A 19,200-nucleotide genomic window follows, 5' to 3' on the forward strand; every position below is an offset into this window, starting at 1 on the left:
TCTATGTTAAGCCTGGTAAGCAGAGAGAGTTTAATTTGGAGATTAAGATTTTTTAAAATATTTATTAAATTTCCTGTCTCGGTACAGCTACTTAAATGGGTTCTCTTCAGTAACTGTGCCCATCTTCGAGAAGGGGAGGAAGGAGGACCAGGGTAACTATAGGCCAATTAGCCTAACATTCCAGGGAAAATCCTGGAAAAACTCATTAAGGAGTCTATGTGCGATATCACATAGGCTTGCAGAAGGTAGGATTTTGAACAACAGCCAGCATGGCTTAATTGCAGGCAGGTCTTGTCTTACCAGCCTCATCTCCTTTTATGATCAGGTTACTTGCCATCTGGAGAAGAGAGAGGAGGTTGACATTGTATACTTTGACTTCCAAAAAGCCTTTGATCCGGTATCCCACGATGTTCTCATGAGAAAATTGGAGGATTGTGGGCTTAACTGCGAGACAGTTAGGTGGGTACAAAGCTGGCTGTGGGGTAGAACCCAGAGAGTCATAGTGAACAAATCTGTGTCATCCTGGCAAGAAGTGGCCAGTGGTGTCCCACAGGGGTCATTGCTTGGTCCACCACTTCTCCACATCTTTATCAGTGATTTGGATGTGGGGGTGAAGAGCTCACTGGCCAAGTTCGCAGATGAAACCAAGTTATGGGAAAGTGTGATCACGCTTGAAGATTGGCAACAGATACAGGTGGATCTAGACAGGCTAGCAAGTTGGGCAAGGTGTAACCAGATAAAGTTCAACATTAAAAAATGTAAAATGATTCATCTGGGAACAAATAACCCCCTACACCCCTTCAGGCCTGGCGGCACCAAACTGACCAGCACCATGAACAAAAGGGACCTGGGGGTAAGAATAGACCACAGTATGAATATGAGCTGGCAGTACGATGCTGTTGCCAGCAGGGCAAATAATTCTCTGGCATGCATCAATAAATGCATCTCCAGCAAAATCAAGGAAGTGATTCTTCCGTTCTACTTGGCATTGGTGAGACCCCAGCTGTAGTACTGCATCCAGTTCTGGGTGCTGCACTTTAACAAGGATGTGGTAAATCTTGAGAGAGTCCAGAGAAAGGCCATCCATATGATTAGAGACTTGAGGGCCTGGGACTGTTCAGGCTGAAAAAGAGAAGGCTGAGAGGTGACTTGGTAGCAGCTTACCACTACATCAGGGGAATATATCAAGGACTCAGTGAACAACTCTTCACGAGGGCACCCTTGGGAAAAACCAGGAGTAAAGGCCACAAACTCCTGGAAGACCATTTCAGGCTCAATATTAGGAAAAACTTCTTCACAGTTAGAGTGTCCAGACTGTGGAATAAGCTCCTGCAAGAGGTGATAGAATCACCTACCCTAGAAATCTTCAAGAAGAAACTAGACAGTCACCTTGGTGGGGTCACCTGACCCCCACTGTCTTTCCTGCCTGGTGCAGGGTACTGGACCTGATGATCTTCTGAGGTCCCTTCCAGCTTTTCAATCTATGGATCTATGAATCTATGAACTGAATGTCTTGGGTTTCAAAAGACCAAAGTCTTGTTCCAAATCTGGTATGCTCCCAAGACCCAATCTTGCTAGCCTGTCTAGTTTATATATAAACTGTTCAGGTAATTTATGGACTAACCAACAAGACTTACCTGCCTTAAAGGAATTTTTTTGCCCAGTTACAAACTATGCTAATAATTTATGACATACCACAATAATGATCAGCATCCTTTACAGGTGCTAGGCTAGCACTTGTAACCCAACCATTGCCTTAAACAACCAATTGCTTGCTCTCCCTGCTTGCTCTTTCTCACTTCTACTGCAGTGAATGCTGAAGATTCATGTGGCCAATGACTGTGCAGAGGGCAAAAATGATGGTGGTGACAATTAGAGGAACTGAGCAGGGAAGGGAGAGGAAAGGGAGGAGAGCACAAAAATGCTCTGGTGCCCCAGCTATTATGTACTGCTGATTCTCCTCCTCCTTTCTCTGCCACTATCTACTGTAGGCCATATCCAGACTCTTTGCAGGCCATAGGTTCCCACCCCCTGTCCTAAAACATGACTTGCTACTAATTTGGAAAATAATTTACTTTCACTTTGAATTAAAGAAAAATATCCCCCATGAGAGCAGGTCTTCTCTTAAAGGTGTAATCTGCTAACTCTTTAGAAAGAGCCACACAAAAAAGATTATAACTAGGGTGACCATATGTCCCAGATTGGCTGGGACAGTCCTGGATTTTGGAGACCGTTGATAATTAAAACAAGCATCACGGGTCTGCGGCATGGAGACAGAGGGGTAGGAACTGTGAAATAGAAAACCCTATTAACATTAATTGTTACTTCACAGTTGAGTGTTAACATGTGTGAAGTAAAGAACAAGGGGTCCTTAATGGGCCATTGACCCCCTGCAGCCTGCAGGGGGGGCAGGGAGAGGGGCAGGGGATGGCAGCGTCCTAGATTTCATTGTTCCATATAGTCACCCTAATTATAACTGAAGTAGCCATTACCTATAGCTTATTCTTCAATAACAAAATAGTGAAAACCAGCAAATAATTGTAGTTGGCAATGGTGGTCCCTAAGGCCTGGCAAAGAATCCTATATCATGAAAATAGTGAGAGCCACATCCCTGAAAGGGGCAGTAAGCAAAAAACTAATAATTAAAATTTGACCTACTTATGAAATTGTTGTTGTTATTTCTCTAAATTTTTAGTGCTTTTTGGAATAAAATACTTTAACAACTCTTTCTTCCTAGTTTATTAAGGTGAAAAAGTTAAGCACTGAAGAATGGAGAATGGGCAAAAATAAGTTGCCTTTGCAACGCAACTTTGGCACTCGTGCATCTGGAATATGATGCAGTCCTTAATTATGCCACATACCAGTCTTTTTATGGATTCTTTTCCTCATTCAGTGCACAGGATGCGTAGTGCTCTTTGAATGAGAAGCTATTGTTCTGCTCTATGTTCAGTGCGTAATGCCACGCACTACTTAGATACGCTATTCAAACACTAATGTGAAGAGACTGTTGTTAATTTTTTCTCATGGGCTCTTCTATTGGCACTCACCTCTACAGAATCTTAGTGCTTCACAAACATTAATTTGCTTTCACAAAACCTCTATGAGATGAGAGGTTATCGTCCCCACTTTATACATGGGGAACTGAAGCACTGACAGATGAAGGACAAAGTGGTACACCTAGGACAAAATTTTTTAAAGTACTTAATGTTTTATAGCACTTTACAAATTCAAAGCACAGCTCCCATTGATTTCACTTGCAGCTGTGATTGCTCAGCACTTCTGCAGATCAGTCCCCAGGTTCTCCAGTCAGGTAGTCAGAAAATGAACAACATATAATTAGTCACTGTTATATAAAAATTGGTTTAAATGAATTACTTAGCATTGCATAGCAACTCTAGCAGAGGCAGGGGTAAAATCTACTCTCCCAGGACTGCATCTAATTGCTTTAAACATGAGACTGTCTGTGAGAGAACCCAGAGGGCACTCACCGAGGGCATATCCCTGCCCTGGGACACAGACCACCTCACACTGCAACGTCCATGATACGATGGGAACTCCCGATCTGCACCAACCCGGCTTTAACTCCATGTTAGGTGTAGCAAATTGGAGCTAATCCACAGTGCAGGCTATATCTGGAGGCCGGGGGTGGACCCGGGGAAGGAAAGACACCGAAGGAGGAGAGGCGAGGAGCCTGGGAGCCAGAAACGTGGGTAAGCCCTTGGTCTGATTTGGAAGACGTGGTGGCACCCTCACTGCAGAAGTGAAGAGAAGGGTGGAAGAGGCCAGGTGCCAGAAGGGGGATCCGGGAAAAACTCGGTGGATGGTGTAGGCAGCGGATCTGTCTGAGCCGCTCGCTGCGGTGTTTTGGGTTTTTTTCTCTCTCCCTTGGACGTATCCTGGCCGATCGAAGAGTCCAGACCAAAGCCAGGCATCTACACAGGAAGAGAAGGGGAGCGGGTCCCCAAAGAGGCTTCACAGCTGACACAGGGGTGGGCAGAAACCCCAAGCAGTGAGGACCACACCCTTTCCCCAGCTGAATGCTCCAGAGGGAATCCCCAGCTAATTAAGTGGCACTCGCTGGCAATTAAGCCCTCCACGGTTTGGTTTTAAAGTGCCTGGGAGGAGACCAGGGTGAGGAAGGTGGACCGCGGAAGATCCTGGGGTAATGGCCCCAGGCAACAGCGAACCAGACCTTGAAGAAACCCAGGAGAAGAGAAAGGCAAATGTCATAGGACTTCAAATAAATAAATAAATAAATAAAACTAAAGAAATTAGAAAGTTGGCTCCAAGATGGTCCATCCTTCACTTCTGGATTTGGACTTCAGACACTGGGCAGCCCTCCTCCATGATTGATCTGGGCATGAGACGGGCAGTCACCACCTCCCTTTTATGAATCTCCTATATCATCAAAGTTGTGGCAGGCAGGAAAAGAAAGGGCACCAGATCTCACCCAGCTCGACCGTAGGGGTACAACAACCCTGAGGGGTCAGTGAATGTTAGCAGGACATTGGGGTATACGTCCTTATATGGTGACTGCCCAACAACTTGGTGCACTGGTTGAGAATTCTGATGATGGCCTAGAAGAAACGGAGAGGATGGAAGTCCCCATGGTGGCAACTGCGGCGGGCGTGGACCCAATTCAGCAAACATTGCACCTAATAGGGCAGGTCCTCCAACAGCAGCAGCAACAATCTGCATGACAGCTGGCCTTGGAAGAGAATTGGATCCAGTAGCAGGCGTGGCAACAGCGAAATGCAGTGAAGTTAAAGATCCCTAAAATGACCATCTACGATGACCCCAAAGTGTTCCTTGAGAGCTTCAAATGAGTGGCCCTGGCCACAGGGCTAGAAAGGTCCTGATGGGCTGGGAACCTCAGAGTCTTGTTGATTGGAAAGGCACAGGCAGCCTATGGGTCCATGCCCAGGGAAGAAGCCAGAGACTATGATAAAGTCAAGAAAGAAATCCTGCATAGGCTGGATGTTAACCCTAAAATGTACTGCCAAGCTTTTAGGGCCTGGAAGCCATAGGAAACAAAGGAACCATGAGCACTGTTGTAGCGGTTGGCTGACTTGGCGTGTAAATGGCTGAGACCCCTGGAAAGCTTGAAAAGTGAGATCTGCAACAAGATCCTGCTGGAGCAATTTCTGCACAATTTGGGTGAAGAGACACAATGGTGGGTCCGCTGCCACAGGCCAAGATCATTCACTGAAGCATTGCATTTGGCAGAGAATTTTTGGAGTGCTCGGGGGGAAAAGTCACAAGAATGAAGCCCCAGAATGGTGGGACCCACGACCCCACAAGGTCAATGAGCCGAGGACCCTGGCAAAGCAGGAGGCCTGATGACAGTGGGGTGATCTGCTTTTGGTGTGGAAGATCAAGACACATGGCCCGGGACTGTCTCTCCCCATCTTGGGGCCCCACATGGGCATCCCACTCGCCGTTCACAGAGCTGAATGAGTTGTCAGGCCAGGTAGACTCCTTTAGAGTCGAGATCATGGACTGTAGCATTGGAAGGGGGACATCGGCTGGCCCTGGACCCCGTCCCATAGCCGATACTTGGGTTGGGGGCAAAAGATTGGACGTGATTGTTGACACAGGCTGTTCCCATACATTTGTCTGAAGTAAACTAGCCCCCTCCATGTACGTATGGAAGGCCACCCTAGTAAAGGTGACCTGCATGCATGGGCAATAGTACCTTTTACCCACAGCGGGTTTATCGAGTCACAGTATTGGGTACTACATGGGAAATGCCAGTGGGGTTGGCCTGGGACCTGCCATATCCCATGATCCTGGGCCAGGACTGGCAGAAGATCTATGAGTTTTCCTGGGGAAACTCTCTGAGAAGATCATCAAGGAGCACATCTGTGATGGGCCGGCATCAGGGATGATGCTCAAGGACAACCACACGGTTTCATTAGGGGCAGATCATGTCAAACCAACCCGATTGCCTTTTACAATCAGGTCACAAAAGCATTGGATGCAGGTGTTGCCATGGATGTAGTCTTTCTGGACTTCAGCAAGGCTTTTGACACTGTTGACCACTCCATCCTCATTAAAAAACTAGGCGACTGTGGCATTGATGCCTACACAGTCAGATGGATTGCAAATTGGCTGAAGGGTTGTACTCAGAGGGTGGTGGTGGACGGGTCATGTTCAACCTGGGGGGAAGTGGGCAGTGGGCAGTGGAGTCCCCTAGGGCTCGGTCCTTGGAACCACACTGTTCAATTTCTTTATCATCACTTTGGACGATGGGGTGAAAAGCAACCTGTTTAAATTTGCTGATGATACCAACATTTGGGGTGAGGTGGGTACGCTAGTAGGGAGGGAAAGACTCCAGCAAGCCCTGGATAGGTTGCAAGGGTGGGCTAACAAAAACAGGATGCGTTTAAATACTGACAAGTGCAGGGTGCTGCACTTGGGCAGTAGTAACCAGCAGCACACTTAAGAAAGGAGTTTCCCATCTTATGAGAGCACGGAGGCAGAAAGGGATCTTGGAGTCATTATTGACTCCAAGATGAACATGGGCCAACAGTGCGAGGTCATGGTCGGCAGGGCTAACCGGACCTTATCATGCATCCACAGGTGCATCTCAAGTAGGGCCTAGGAGGTGATCCTCCCCCTCTACATGACACTGGTCAGGCCACAGCTGGAGTACTGTGTCCAGTTCTGGGCGCCCCACTTCAAGAGGGATGTGGACAACATTGAGAGGGTCTAGAGGAGGGCCACCCACATGATCCAGGGACAGCAATGTAGACCCTACAATGAGAGGCTACGGGACCTGAACCTGTTCAGCTTTCACAAGAGAAGGCTGAGGGGGGACCTGGTGACCATCTATAAACTCACTAGGGGGGACCAGAAGGGTTTGGGGGAGACCTTGTTTCCCCTAGTGCCCCCCGGGATAACAAGGAATAACGACCACAAGTTGTTGGAGAGTAGGTTTAGATTAGAGAGATGTAAGAACTACCGTATTTTCACGCATATACCCCATCCATGGGTATAAGCCGCACCCATGTATTACCCACGGGGAAATTGTATTTTTGTAAATAAAGCCATGTATATGCCGCACCCGTGTATTCCCCACGGCGGCGTATACATGGGGAGGCGGCACAGCCCGGCCTGCCCCAGCAGCGGCGGCACAGCCCGGCCTGCCCAGGCCCAGCGGGGAGGCTACACAGCCCAGCCCTCCATGGCCCCAGCCCCCACAGCAGTGGCAGTGCAACCCAGCCTGCCTGGGCCCAGCAGGAAGGCAGCGCAGCCCGCCCCGGCCCCCTCAGCAACCCAGCCCTGCCCTGGCCCCGGCAGCAGTGACAGCACAGCCCAGCCTGCCCAGGGCCCAGTGGAGAGGTGGCGCAGCTGGTCCCAGCCTCCAGGGAATAACCCATTGCATAATTATGCCCCCAGGACAAGTTGTCAGGGAGAAGGATCCCCCACTGTAGGCATGAGGCCATTCATAACAAGTTAGCCAGAATGCTGGAACAGGGGGTAAGCCAAGAGGTGCGGAGCCCCATCATAGCAGTTACCAAGCCCAATGGGTCCTTATGATTGTGTATTGACTTCAGGAAGGTGAACGCTATTTCCAGGTTTGACGCTTTCCCGATGTCCCTATCAGCAGTTGTGGTTCACCTGCTGCAGAACCTAAGATGTGGGTCTTATAGGCAATGGTCTCCTTGGCTAAGTAGAGACAGTCAAAAGGCCCCAGGCTGAATCTATTCAATCTTCACAGGTTAGTCTAAACTGTGTAGATTGAATCAATAAGCAAATGAACACACATTCACTTTTGATTCTGGAAATGCAGCAACATGTCTGCAGTGACCCAGGCCAAAAGTTGGGGAGCACTAGAGCCTGCCTCCCTGCTCAGCTGGAGCAGACAGTTTAGGCCATGGCTAGCCCACCCACCCTGTGAAGGCGGGGTTTGCAGGGGGAGGTGCAAAGCATCCTCAAATGCTGGGGGACTGTGAATTAACTTGAATCTGGAGGGCATCTGGGAAAGAAATCCAATAAACTGGTTTAATCTAAGTCAGTTAAATCTGATACTACATCCATCCAGGTTTATCTTAAAGCAGTTTCAGCCATTTTGAAAGCAGTTTATGTACACTGAACTTCGGTTGTGTTACAGATTTGAAACAGTTTCTGGTCATTTATACCAGCTTATCTGTAATTTCTGTCCTTAGCCCTTTACTACACAATCCTGATTTATACCCAGGGCAGTTCTATCCTATGAAGTAAAAGCAGCAGAGTGCTATAAAAAAACCATATGATCATGAATGAGGAAGAGATAAAAAGGAAAAAATATTTGAGAGATATCCCAAAGCAGTAATGGAAGAAATGCAGGAAATGCATAATAAAATGCCTTATAGACTTTATGGCTGAAAATTCTAGCTCCATTGACATTAAAGTAAAACTCCCATTAATGTCAGAGCCAGGATTTCAGCCTGCACAGATACGGTCGTAGAAACTGTATGTAATAATAAATCAGGTCAGTAGTTTAAGGCCAGAGTGGACACATTTAAAATCTACTCTGACCTCCTGTATGCCACAAGTTATATACCCACTTAACGCTGTACTGATTCCAGTCAAAAAAAGGGTGTGTGATTAAAGAAAAACTTAGCTAAACCATTTGTTCTTGAAAGGTGTCTGGTCCTCATATGAAGGCCTCAAGATATGGTAGCTTCATTGCCTTCACTTTTAAAAAAGATGCGCCTTATTTCTAATGTGAATTTGTCTGGCTTCAGCTTACAACTACTGAGTTCATCCACACAAGCGTGTACATGCAGTTTTTGGTCCCTCAGAGCTGTGAGAGGTGCCACAAACTGCATGTGGTATACATGCAAACTAGCAGCATGGCTAAAGGTTGCAACACAGTGCCAAAATTTGGCACTGGGAGATCATAGTGTCAAAAAAACATGATGGGGCACATGTGGCAGCAGTGTGCACCACCAGAAACAGAGCGTGGCCATCCAGAGCCATCCATGCGGCCAGATCGGCATCTCTGCCCCCAAAATCCAGGTAAGGCTGCTGCACAAGTGCTGGCCCCAGCCTCCCCTACCTCACCCAGAACAATTTGGCATGCCCTGGAGCATGTGTGCCACTGCTATTTGTGCCATGACAAATGTACGCCCCTGCATGTGGGGATGCATCCATTAGATTTTGTTATGCTACTTCTTTGCTAGATTAAAAAGCCCTTTTGAACCAAGTGTTTTTTCTCTTCATGAAAGTACTCACTATTTACCACAGGATACTAGAAGAAAATGTTTAATAATGCTGGGATTAGCAAAGACCCCTTCAGACCCCACTAGAAATATCCCCATTAGTTTGCCAGTTTATGATTCATTTAGTGTGCACTTTTTGGATATTGTATAGCCCTTTTTGTATCAGAATGATTTGTGGAAATATTAAACCTATGCAGTTACTTTTCTCAACCAAACTTATGACCTCCAAGAATGAAATCAGTTCTGTTTGACAGTGCTGTTTACCAAAAAAATATGTTTACTGGTATTAATTATATTATGAACTACATTGGAAAACTGTAGTTATACAGTTATAAGGAATATATTTCAAGCATTTGGTAAACTAAAAATGATTGTAGATTCCTGGGTACCCAAATGATCAATAATCATATCATTTTTATCTTTTACTCATTCTGAAAAACTTGAATGAAAAATCAAATGTCAAATGGAAATAAATTCCAAATTTCTACTTAAAAAAAAATGATATTGCTTTTTAGATGATTCACATGTGTGTTTTTTCAGTAAATTCACAAGGTTGATCTTTTCTTTTTGAAATATTTTTCCATAACATTCTGTGCAGAACTGGAGGGTTTTGTAATGCAGGTTAGTCATTCAACAGTCCAACAGGTTATTATGGAAGTATAATGCTTATGCATGCTCATAGACCAGCTCTTAACTTTGTTGAAGAAGGCACTTAGAAACAAAGAACACCAGCTTAAATATTAAAGTCAAGAAAATGAAACATTCATGTGCTGCAGTCAGATATTGTTGCTGTAGTTGAATGTAACGGTGTCTGCCAGAGAGTGGTTGGGAAGCACAGACAGAATTTATATGCTGATAGTAAAACCTGCATTTAGAGAGACAAATTCTCACCAATCAGACTAAAAAAATCAGCAGGCCCAGGTTTTATCTTTGCAGATAACCCTCATGAATCCATTGAGGTTTCTTGAAGACAAAAGATGAAATGAATTGCTTCATTTGTGTTGCATGAGTGGAATGCTAATGATGGGAGGTGAAAACACATTAATTATTCATGCTTGTAGACTGAGAAGGCAGATCCTGGCTTTTCCTGTTACCATTGCAACAAGTAGCCAGTGGCCTAGTCAGAGCAGGGCCATAAAACATTTCTACATGAAACAGGCTAGAGATCACAAATATGCCTTCTGGAGAAAGGAAACCTGTATTTCTGAACTGCACAGAACATTTTCAGATGCAATTGAAAGCTAAACCTTATTCAAAATGGACCCAGGAACCTAAGTCTTTTGTATCTCAGATAAACTTTACTATAAACCACTCATCTTGGGAGAAAGCATTTTGTTTTGGTAAGTTTGTGCAAGTTTTGAAATGTTCTGAATCAAGTGTAACTGTTTTTTCACATGCTATGATAAATGACTGTGCACTGTTTTTATAAAGAATTTTAAATTCTTTTGAATGACTTTTTCTACTCTTTGAAGTCTTTAAAAAACAAAAGACCACACCAGTCAGGTGTATTTCTGTGTATTTTTAGCCCTAAAAAGGGTGTAAATAATATTATATAATTGTTGTGGAAGTTACCGTTAAACATGTTAAAATTGGGCTGAATTTTTAAAATTTCCTTGGCAGTCAAATCCTTATGAGATTTTAATAAAAAATATCAGGTGCAAATCTGATTTCTTGTAACTAAAACATGGAGTAATGTAACTTGATATTAAACTGGAGAGGTTAGAAGACATTGGAACAATAATTTCTACATTAGGAATGTTGGTTCTCACTGTAAATTTGGTTAATATTGTATAGATTGTAATGTTACTTTTATGTAGTCAAATATCAAATATGTTTCTTATGACTCTGGGAATAGAAAAGAAGAAGAATATAGCATTCTTGTGGGTTACATAAACTATATTTTTGTTTAATAAATTAACTGAAAGCAGCAATAGAAATTAATCCCCCCTCCCTGTCCAGGAAGGATAGATACTGTGTTTGTAAAACACACTACACTGGGGAAGCAGTGTTAGCCTTCCATCTCTGTTAGTGTGAGGGTGAAAAGCATTTAAAAGTTTGATGTATTAGTCAGTACCAACATAACTTTAACACTTTTCATATGCCTTGATTGGGCAATAACAAAAATTCAGTATTTAAAACTGTACATTATGTAATGAGAACTTGTAGGTCAAGTCCTTAGGTAGCAATTTACATATTAAAAACAAGTTGAAATGATCATTGCCTCCAATAAAATGCCAAAGTGCAACTAATTTTCCTTTGTGAAAATCTTTTTTTGATACATATTGAATAATGCATATTTTTGGCTTTTGTTTTCTGAAGTAAAATAAAAATATTTTCATGACAGGCAAATTGAAGAAAATAAAGTAGAAACATGTATGTCACATTAAAGCAATGTCTGTCTGTTTTAAGCAAAAAGAGTTGAAAGTGAGGACATTTATACAAAAAGATCCATATGAGCTATGAAATGAAAATAATCTGTGTGCAGCTATTTATTTAGTGATATGTTCCTAGGTAACTTAAGCACTGTAGCATAAGTGTCCATAAGTTGTATTAATTTCATGCCTTCTTTTCCAAAGTTTCACAATCAGGAGACACATGAGCAGTAGGGGTGTGCAAAGCGGGCCCTATTCAATTCAGATTCGGATTCAGCCCTAATCGGGGAGAGTGATTTGATTCATTGATTTGGATCACTGTCCCCGATTCAATTTGGCTGGATCTGAATTTGAAGATTCAATGCTGATTGAAAGAATCAGTGATTCAGCCATTGACACAGCTTTAAATGTTTTCTACACACCTCGAGGTACCAGGCACCACTTGTCAATGCTGTGATGCTGGGGTGGAAGGAGCGTCCCACAGGAATGCAGGCCCCCCCCATCCCACATGCTTGGTGGCAAACCTGGAAATGGACTAGAAGTACTTCTGGTCCACTTCTGAGTCCACCAGGGAGAGTGCTGGGGGTCACCCCGTTCCCCCCGGTTTGGTGATCAGCCTTGGGGGGGAACCCGGGTGCCCCCCCAGACCCAGGAGGCACCCGTTATCAAGCCAGGGTGTATGGAGGGCCCCTCCCGTGTGCTCCCTGACAGGCCCAGAAGTGGACCAAAAGTGCTTCTGGTCCACTTCCGGGTCTGCTGCCAAGCACACTGGGGAGCCCCCCACACTCCTATGGGATGCTCCATCCACCCAAGCATCACAGCATTCACGAATGGTGCCTGGTACCTCGAGGTGTGTAGAAAAAACATTTAAAGCCGTATCAATGGCCAAATCACTGATTCTCTGAATTGGCATCAAATCTTCAAATTCGGATTAACCCGAATCATACCTTGAGGTATGTAGAAAAAACATTTAAAGCTGTGTCTATGGCTGAATCATTGAATCTTTCTGAATCTCTCCAAATCAATTTGGAGGGTTCCAATTCAATTTGGAGAGATTAAAGTGTCTCCTGATTTGATTCAGATTTGGAGATTCAGCCACCAAAATGGGCCAAATTCCTGCCAAATCAAATCAGGGATTAAAGCTTCGTACAGCTCTAATGAGCAGGTCTAACCTCCTGTGTGACCTAGAACAGGAGAACACTGGCCAATACATACCAAAATGTAAACATCACATTGTACCCCAGAAGTGGGACATGTGAAAATTCATCACTGAGAAACTGTCTGAATAAACTAGCAGTAAGAATAAACCATTTTGGATGATTCTTGGGGCTGTGTGATGTCTTGAGCTATGGCTGGGCTCTGTTCTACTGATACTAATAATAGAGCTGGGTCTGCCAGGCGTTCCAACCTTGCTGCTGCAGTGGGGGCAGAGAGGGCAGTGAGAGGGGTTATTCTCCCATCTTCCCCTACTGCCCTGGGGAACCACAGCCAGATCTGCCCAATGCTACTACTGTGCTCACTCTCTACTTGGGGCAAACAGTGAAATAAGCCCCCTTCTGTCCCCTCTGCTGAATACCGGAGGGAGGGGGAACAACCCCCTGTCCTTGTCCCGCCCCAGGGGCCCTGCTGGCTGGCATCTGGTCATGCCTCTGCCTGGCTGCTACAGTGGTGATGGGACAGGGCCCTTGATGGGGGCATTCCCTGTCATACTGTCAGGAAGCATGAGCCCCTTCTGGGTGGGGGGGTCAGCTGTGGCACCAGGGCCCGGGGGGATCAGAGCCCTCCAAGCCCCACCCAGCACTGTGGTCTGTAGCAGCTTTCCCCACCCCACAGTGCAGCCCCCCTGCTAGAAAGGGGCTTATGCTCTGGGAAACTGTGACAGGGGCTGCTGCCCCCATTACGGTCATTCCCCTGTTGCCACTCCAGTGGGTCTGTGGGGGTGGGGCAAGATGTTGCCAGGAGGGCCCCTTGGGGGAGCAGGGAATGGGGTTATTTCCTCTTCTGCCCCTTGGGGCACTGTAGTGGGTTCTGCCTGCCACAGCTCCTGCCACTGCTCACTCTGTGCTTGGGGCAAGTGGCAAAATAAGCTCCCTCCTCTGGATGCCAGAAGGAAGGGGGTGGAGAGGGATTATTCCACTGCTTGCCCCAAGCACAGAAGGAGCAATGGCAGTGGCTGTCATAGGCAGATCCTGCTGCATTGCTCCGGGGACATAGGAGAGAATAACCCAAGGGGCCCTGCTGGTGGTGTCTGACCCTGGCCCTGCCCCCCCCCCCAACCACTGGAGCCACTGGAGCAGCAAGCAGGGGAGCAACAGTGACAAGGGCAGCATCTCCTGTCATGTTTTCCTGGAACATGAGCTCCTTCCTAGCATGGTGGGGAGCCACGCTGTGAGGTGGGGAAAGCTGCTATGGACCATGGCTCTGAGGGGGGCAGGGGCATGGCTTGGAGGGCTCTGACCTGCTCCGGGCTCCAGTGCTACTGCACACAGTCCACAACAGCTCAGCCTGTCCTGTAGTGGGGCCACTCACCAGCAAGGGGCTCACGCTCCCCAACACTATGACAGGGGCTGCTGCCCCCATCATGGGCCCTGCCCCCTTGCCATTGCAGGCTTGGCCCCTTGGATTTTTAGCGAGAAGGTTCAGGCTTGATATCAGGAGACATTGCTTTTACAGTTAGGGCTGCCAGGCTCTGGAATGGGCTCCCAAGTGAGGTGGTACTCTCTCTTACCTTGGGGGTCTTCAAGAGGAGGCTGGACAGATATTTGGCTGGGGTGATATGACCCCAGTACCCATTCCTGCATGGGACAGGGAATTGGACCTGATGATCTGTTTAGGTCCCTTCTGACTCTAAGCACTATGACACTATGACTAGGGCAGGGCTGGGGGTTATTCCCTCCGGCATCCGGTAGAGGAGACAGGAGGGGGTTTATTCTGCTGCTTGCTACAAGCACAGAGGAAGCACAGTGGTGGGCAGACCTGGTTGTGGTCCCCTGGAGCAGTGGTGGTATAGGGGAAAATAACCCCCCTCCCTGCCCTCTCTGCCTCAGGGGCCATTTTGGCCCATTGCTGCAGAAGTGAGGAGGGAGTGCCCAGCAGATCTGGCTCGGGGTAGGGAGGCAGGAATTAAATCCCTCTATGGCCAGACCCCCACCCCTACCCTGTCCCTATCCCTGCTCTGGCTGGGGAGCAGAGGGGCAGGGCCAGCCCTGCTGGGATGGAGCAGAGCACCCAGCCCAGAGAGCCTGATGGGATGCTGGGGGGCTCTGGTTTAAGTTAAATTAGGAACGGGTCTAGGACAGACATTGCATAAACTGGTTTGAGCCAAATCAGTCAAGTCTGATACTACATTCAACCAGGTCTCTCAAACTGGTTTCAGCCATTCTGAAACTGGTTTTTGTGCACTGAATGTCTGTTCTGTTACAGGTTTCAACCAGTTTCTGATCGCTTAAATCAGTTTGTGTAATATCTGTCCCTACTCCTACTGGTATAAATGATTGGACACCAGTCTATACCTGTAACAGAACAGAAAATTGGCACACATAGACTGGTTTAAAAATGGCAGAACCCAGTATAAGATTTGTCCCTCCCCCCACCACCCCTTCCCCTCACAAAGGGCGAAAGTGTGTTTTGTTCACGACCAATCTAAACTACTCTGCTTACAGAAAATCATGCAAGTTTAATTGATTCTGCCTTGGGATTTTTGAATGTCTGTACCTAGCCTCAGAGTATAGAGATGTTCTTGTATCCATTGAAAGGACAAAAGCAAAAGCAATACTAATGATTATATCATAGTACTAAACCAGGGGTGCTCAACTCCAGCCTGTAGGCCAGATCTTGCCTCTGGTGCTATGTCATCTGGCCTGCAGGGCTCCCCATGGCTCCAAAAATTTGTTGGTGGGTAAACAGTGGCACCACACCCCTGCTGCCAAATTTCCAGACCCATAGGGAGCTCTGTAGGCTGAATAGCATAGCCCTGCATGCTGGATTAGATACACAGCGTAGTGTGGGGCCCGATCCCAATGCATGAGGCTCCAGGGTCGAATCCTGGTGTGCAGGGGTGGCATGGGGGCACAATCCTGGTGTGTGGGACCAGGCAGGGGCAGTGTGGGGCCCCAGGACTGATCCCAGTTTGCAGGGTGTGATCCTGATGTGTAGGGACTGATGGAAGCATGCAAAGCCAGGAGAGGGCAATGAAGGGCCCGAGCCTGGCATGCTTGGCTGGGTGATGATGGCACTGGGCCCTAGGGCCTAGAGTGGGGGCCAGGTGAGGCTGCGTGGGGCCCAAAGCAGGCATGCAGGCTTGGCAGAGGCAGCACGGGGCCTGATCCTGGTGCAGGGGGTCTGATTCAGTCTGCAGACCAGTGCCATACTGAGGGTCTCCAGAGCCTGGGGACCAATACTTACATTTGCACCTCCCCTCCTGTTGCAGATTGGGTGTGGGGGGTGGGGGCTCCCCCAGTGGCCAATTGCAGAGTGGGGGGGCTCTGCAATCAGCTGCTAGGGGACCCCCAGGGTGGGGGCGGGGGTAGATCCAGAAACTGCAAGTGCTTCTCTGCACTGCTACCACTGGTGCTGGTTTCATGGCCGGCCAGCACCCTCCCCGCAGCCCTGTGCCTTGGGGCCATGGCCCCCTCCTCCCCCCATTGGTATGCCACTGAGACCAGCCCCCATCTGGCCTACAGGGCCAAAAGTTTGAGCACCACTGTGCTAAGTCATTTGGAGTTGATATTAAATACCTGCTGGCTTTTTCTTTTTGTAAGATGTGGCTCCCTTAGGATATGAAAGGATGGCTTGACTAATTTTCAGATTGTTACTTTATTACATGAAAATAAGGCTGGGTACTCTTGTTTACATGGTGCTTTAAATAAGTGTTAAGTTTGAATTGACTAGCTTATCATATGCAGTGCATTGATGTCCTGCAGTGCTTCATTTTTCTTTGCCTTAATACATTTAAACATTCTAGGCTATAGCAAACAAACAGTTTTAAATTGCAACAACTTCCTCACTTAGTTAGTGTTAGGACTGAAGAAATTTTACCCAAGGGAATTGGAAATCTCAGATAACTTCTTCAATTGCTAATAAGATTTAATCTCACAGGTGTCCCACAGGGGACAAAATTATGCGCAGAGCTCAACTTTATAACCACAGTTCTGAGCTTCCAAGTTCATCCTGGGTTTTTTTTAAATTGCATTCAGATCTTTGTTTAATTATATCATTTTGGCAATAGCAGAGGTCAAGTGTCCATGCTGATTTTTATTAGATATTTCAGGAGTCTTTGATATAGCTGATCATGAGATTTCAGTGAAATGCCTGTGGGGCCTGAGGAGAGAGAATGAGCTTGCTCTAGAGTGGCTTGCTCATTTCATCTGCAGAGATGCAACAGGAACTCATTCACTTTGCATCAAGAATAATACGAAGGGGGTTGCTACAGGGTACTGGCAATTTTTCTTTTTTAATATATATGGTAAGCATTCTATGATGGGGCATTTTGTGCTATTGTTAATATGCTGCTGAGGCTCATTTCTGCATATCCTTTTCATTGAGGATCTCAACTCTAGTGTTTCACTGATCAAAATAGACTGAAATGGGAGCTAGCTGCTTAGACTACATTATCATTTTATCTAATATTTAACTATAGTGCCACAGGTATGCATAATTCAGGTTATGGTAGTAGATAGGGAAGCATTTTAATAGGATAGTAACATTTCTTTGCTTTTTTACCACAGGTGTATTTGCAGTTTCTCTTTCCTTCTCTTAGATTTCTAGATGTCAGTCCCCATCCCATGCTGATCAACCCCTTCAACGGGACAAAAAATCTCAATTTTACATGTATTGTCATTCCTATGGTCAATTCCTCTAACACTCTCTACTGAGAGGGCTATCAGTTAGAGGTAGGTTGGACATTTTTGGATTATAAACTTCATTTTATATTTATCTAAATTGAACTCCTTTTTGGAACAAGATAAATGAAACAATAGCAGCCTCCCACACACCAATTCAGGTATAGGTCACTGCCCAAAACAGGCACGTGCAAGGCATTTGTGGGTAGAGAGAACTTATTGGCTATTGTTTGTAGTTGTGAATGTTTTGGAGAGAACCAGCAGGAAGTTCGGAGAAGCTGAGAGTAAAGGCAGCAAGGAAGCAGCCAATGTTATCTGAACAAGAGAATTTGGGGCAGAAGTATTGACTGAAAATTATTTGGAGATGCAAGCAAAGTCTCCTATTGTTTGATATATCCTATAGTCAAGAGAATGGTGCTTTTATTTTTAAAAGACAGTATGAATGAGATTCAGTAAAATAATTGGCTCCATCATCAAATTTTCCTCCTAAGTGAAATTGCCTGCAGGACCCCTGAATTTAGCTATCCGCTTGAATAAAAAGGGGTAGCAGAAACTTCAACAGTGTAAAATGTGGGTGCCTCTGGTCAGATCCAGCCCACAGAGCCATATCATCTGATCTGAAAATTTGTGGCAGGGGAGTGGTGGCGGCATTAATTGTCACTCCCCTGCTGCCAAGTTTCAGGACACCTGGGGAGCCCAGTGGGCCTGCAAGCTAGATTGTACGCATGGGGCTGGGGCAGCTCAGGGCCAGATTGCAGACACTGACCCTGCTAAGGATCTGGCCCCTGGACCAGCCACACCGCACTCATCTTGCAGGCAGGGCTAAAATATTGAGCACCACTGCCTTACACACACGTTATCACTTGCTTCCTACCAGCTTCTGGTTCCAGGGCTACCTGGAACTTATTCTTCCCCTATTCTCATTCTAGCTGTTAGGATGGACTCAGATGCCATCCCAGCTAGAAGATCTTATCTACTTCCAACCTATTCTAGCTGCAACCTTTGCATTATAAGCCTGGCTGCCTGTACCTCATTCTGACTAAGACCACATGGCCTACCTACTATAAGGCTGCGGTGGCTGCACGCCTCCTTGGTTCCCAACAGTGGAAATGACACAGGCCCAACTCATTTTGGCACCAGTAAGAGTTTCCCTTTAGGAGTTTGTCACAGCATGAGTTTGTGGTGACACAGTAATAGTGACTTCAAAACAAAATGTTTATTCTTTCCTCAAAGGCATAAAGCATCTTAAGGGTGAAACAGTAAGTGGTCTGTATACCTGGGTCTGTCTGAATCTTGACAGCTGCTGTAAAAATTCCTCTCTGCCCAGTTAACTCCATCATTGCAGCTCATCCTGCTCACAGCAGTATTGTCTCTCTGTGTGTGCCTGCCTGTCAGCTTTCACTGACAACCTAGAGAATTTGGCTCCTCTTTGACCCCAGAAATAATTTTTGGGAACAGCAAGCTTCATTTATGGAATACAGTTAGGTAAATATTATCTTTCTCACTGACGTCATAGCCACTATTATCTTATTTCACGTAAATCAGCTAGCCCAAGGTGTCCTCTTTCATTGTTTTATTTCCTAGGGTATCCCTCTTTGCATTCCAGCAAGATAGTAACACAGATAGCCAGACGTGCATATGATATACCTATGCAAAGCTCTAGAACTTTTGGTTCAGAGATGATACCTTTTATCAGACCAACTAAGAAATCGCAAAAAAATATCTTTTCCTGCAAGCTTTTGGGCGCACATGCCCTTCCTCAGTTTCAGGGAAAATTAA

General features: G+C 46.1%; 1 protein-coding gene across 6 annotated transcripts in view; it reads left to right on the top strand.

Moving 5' to 3' along the window:
- The window catches only part of C6H10orf90 (chromosome 6 C10orf90 homolog), a 252,619-nt gene that overhangs the window by 101,053 nt on the left and 132,366 nt on the right, over window positions 1–19,200 (top strand). The window contains exon 1 of one of the 6 annotated variants that reach the window (XM_019482860.2): window positions 10,338–10,549. The exons of 4 other annotated variants lie outside the window; for them this stretch is intronic. In XM_019482860.2, the coding sequence (XP_019338405.1) occupies window positions 10,384–10,549 (166 nt within the window). In that variant the 5' untranslated portion in view covers window positions 10,338–10,383. Of the gene's footprint in view, window positions 1–10,337; window positions 10,550–19,200 lie in introns of those variants that run through there. One more of the 6 variants, XM_059730042.1, reaches the window with a different exon arrangement.

This window comes from Alligator mississippiensis, chromosome 6 (genome assembly GCF_030867095.1).
Source record: "Alligator mississippiensis isolate rAllMis1 chromosome 6, rAllMis1, whole genome shotgun sequence".
NCBI classification, from domain to species: Eukaryota; Metazoa; Chordata; order Crocodylia; family Alligatoridae; genus Alligator; species Alligator mississippiensis.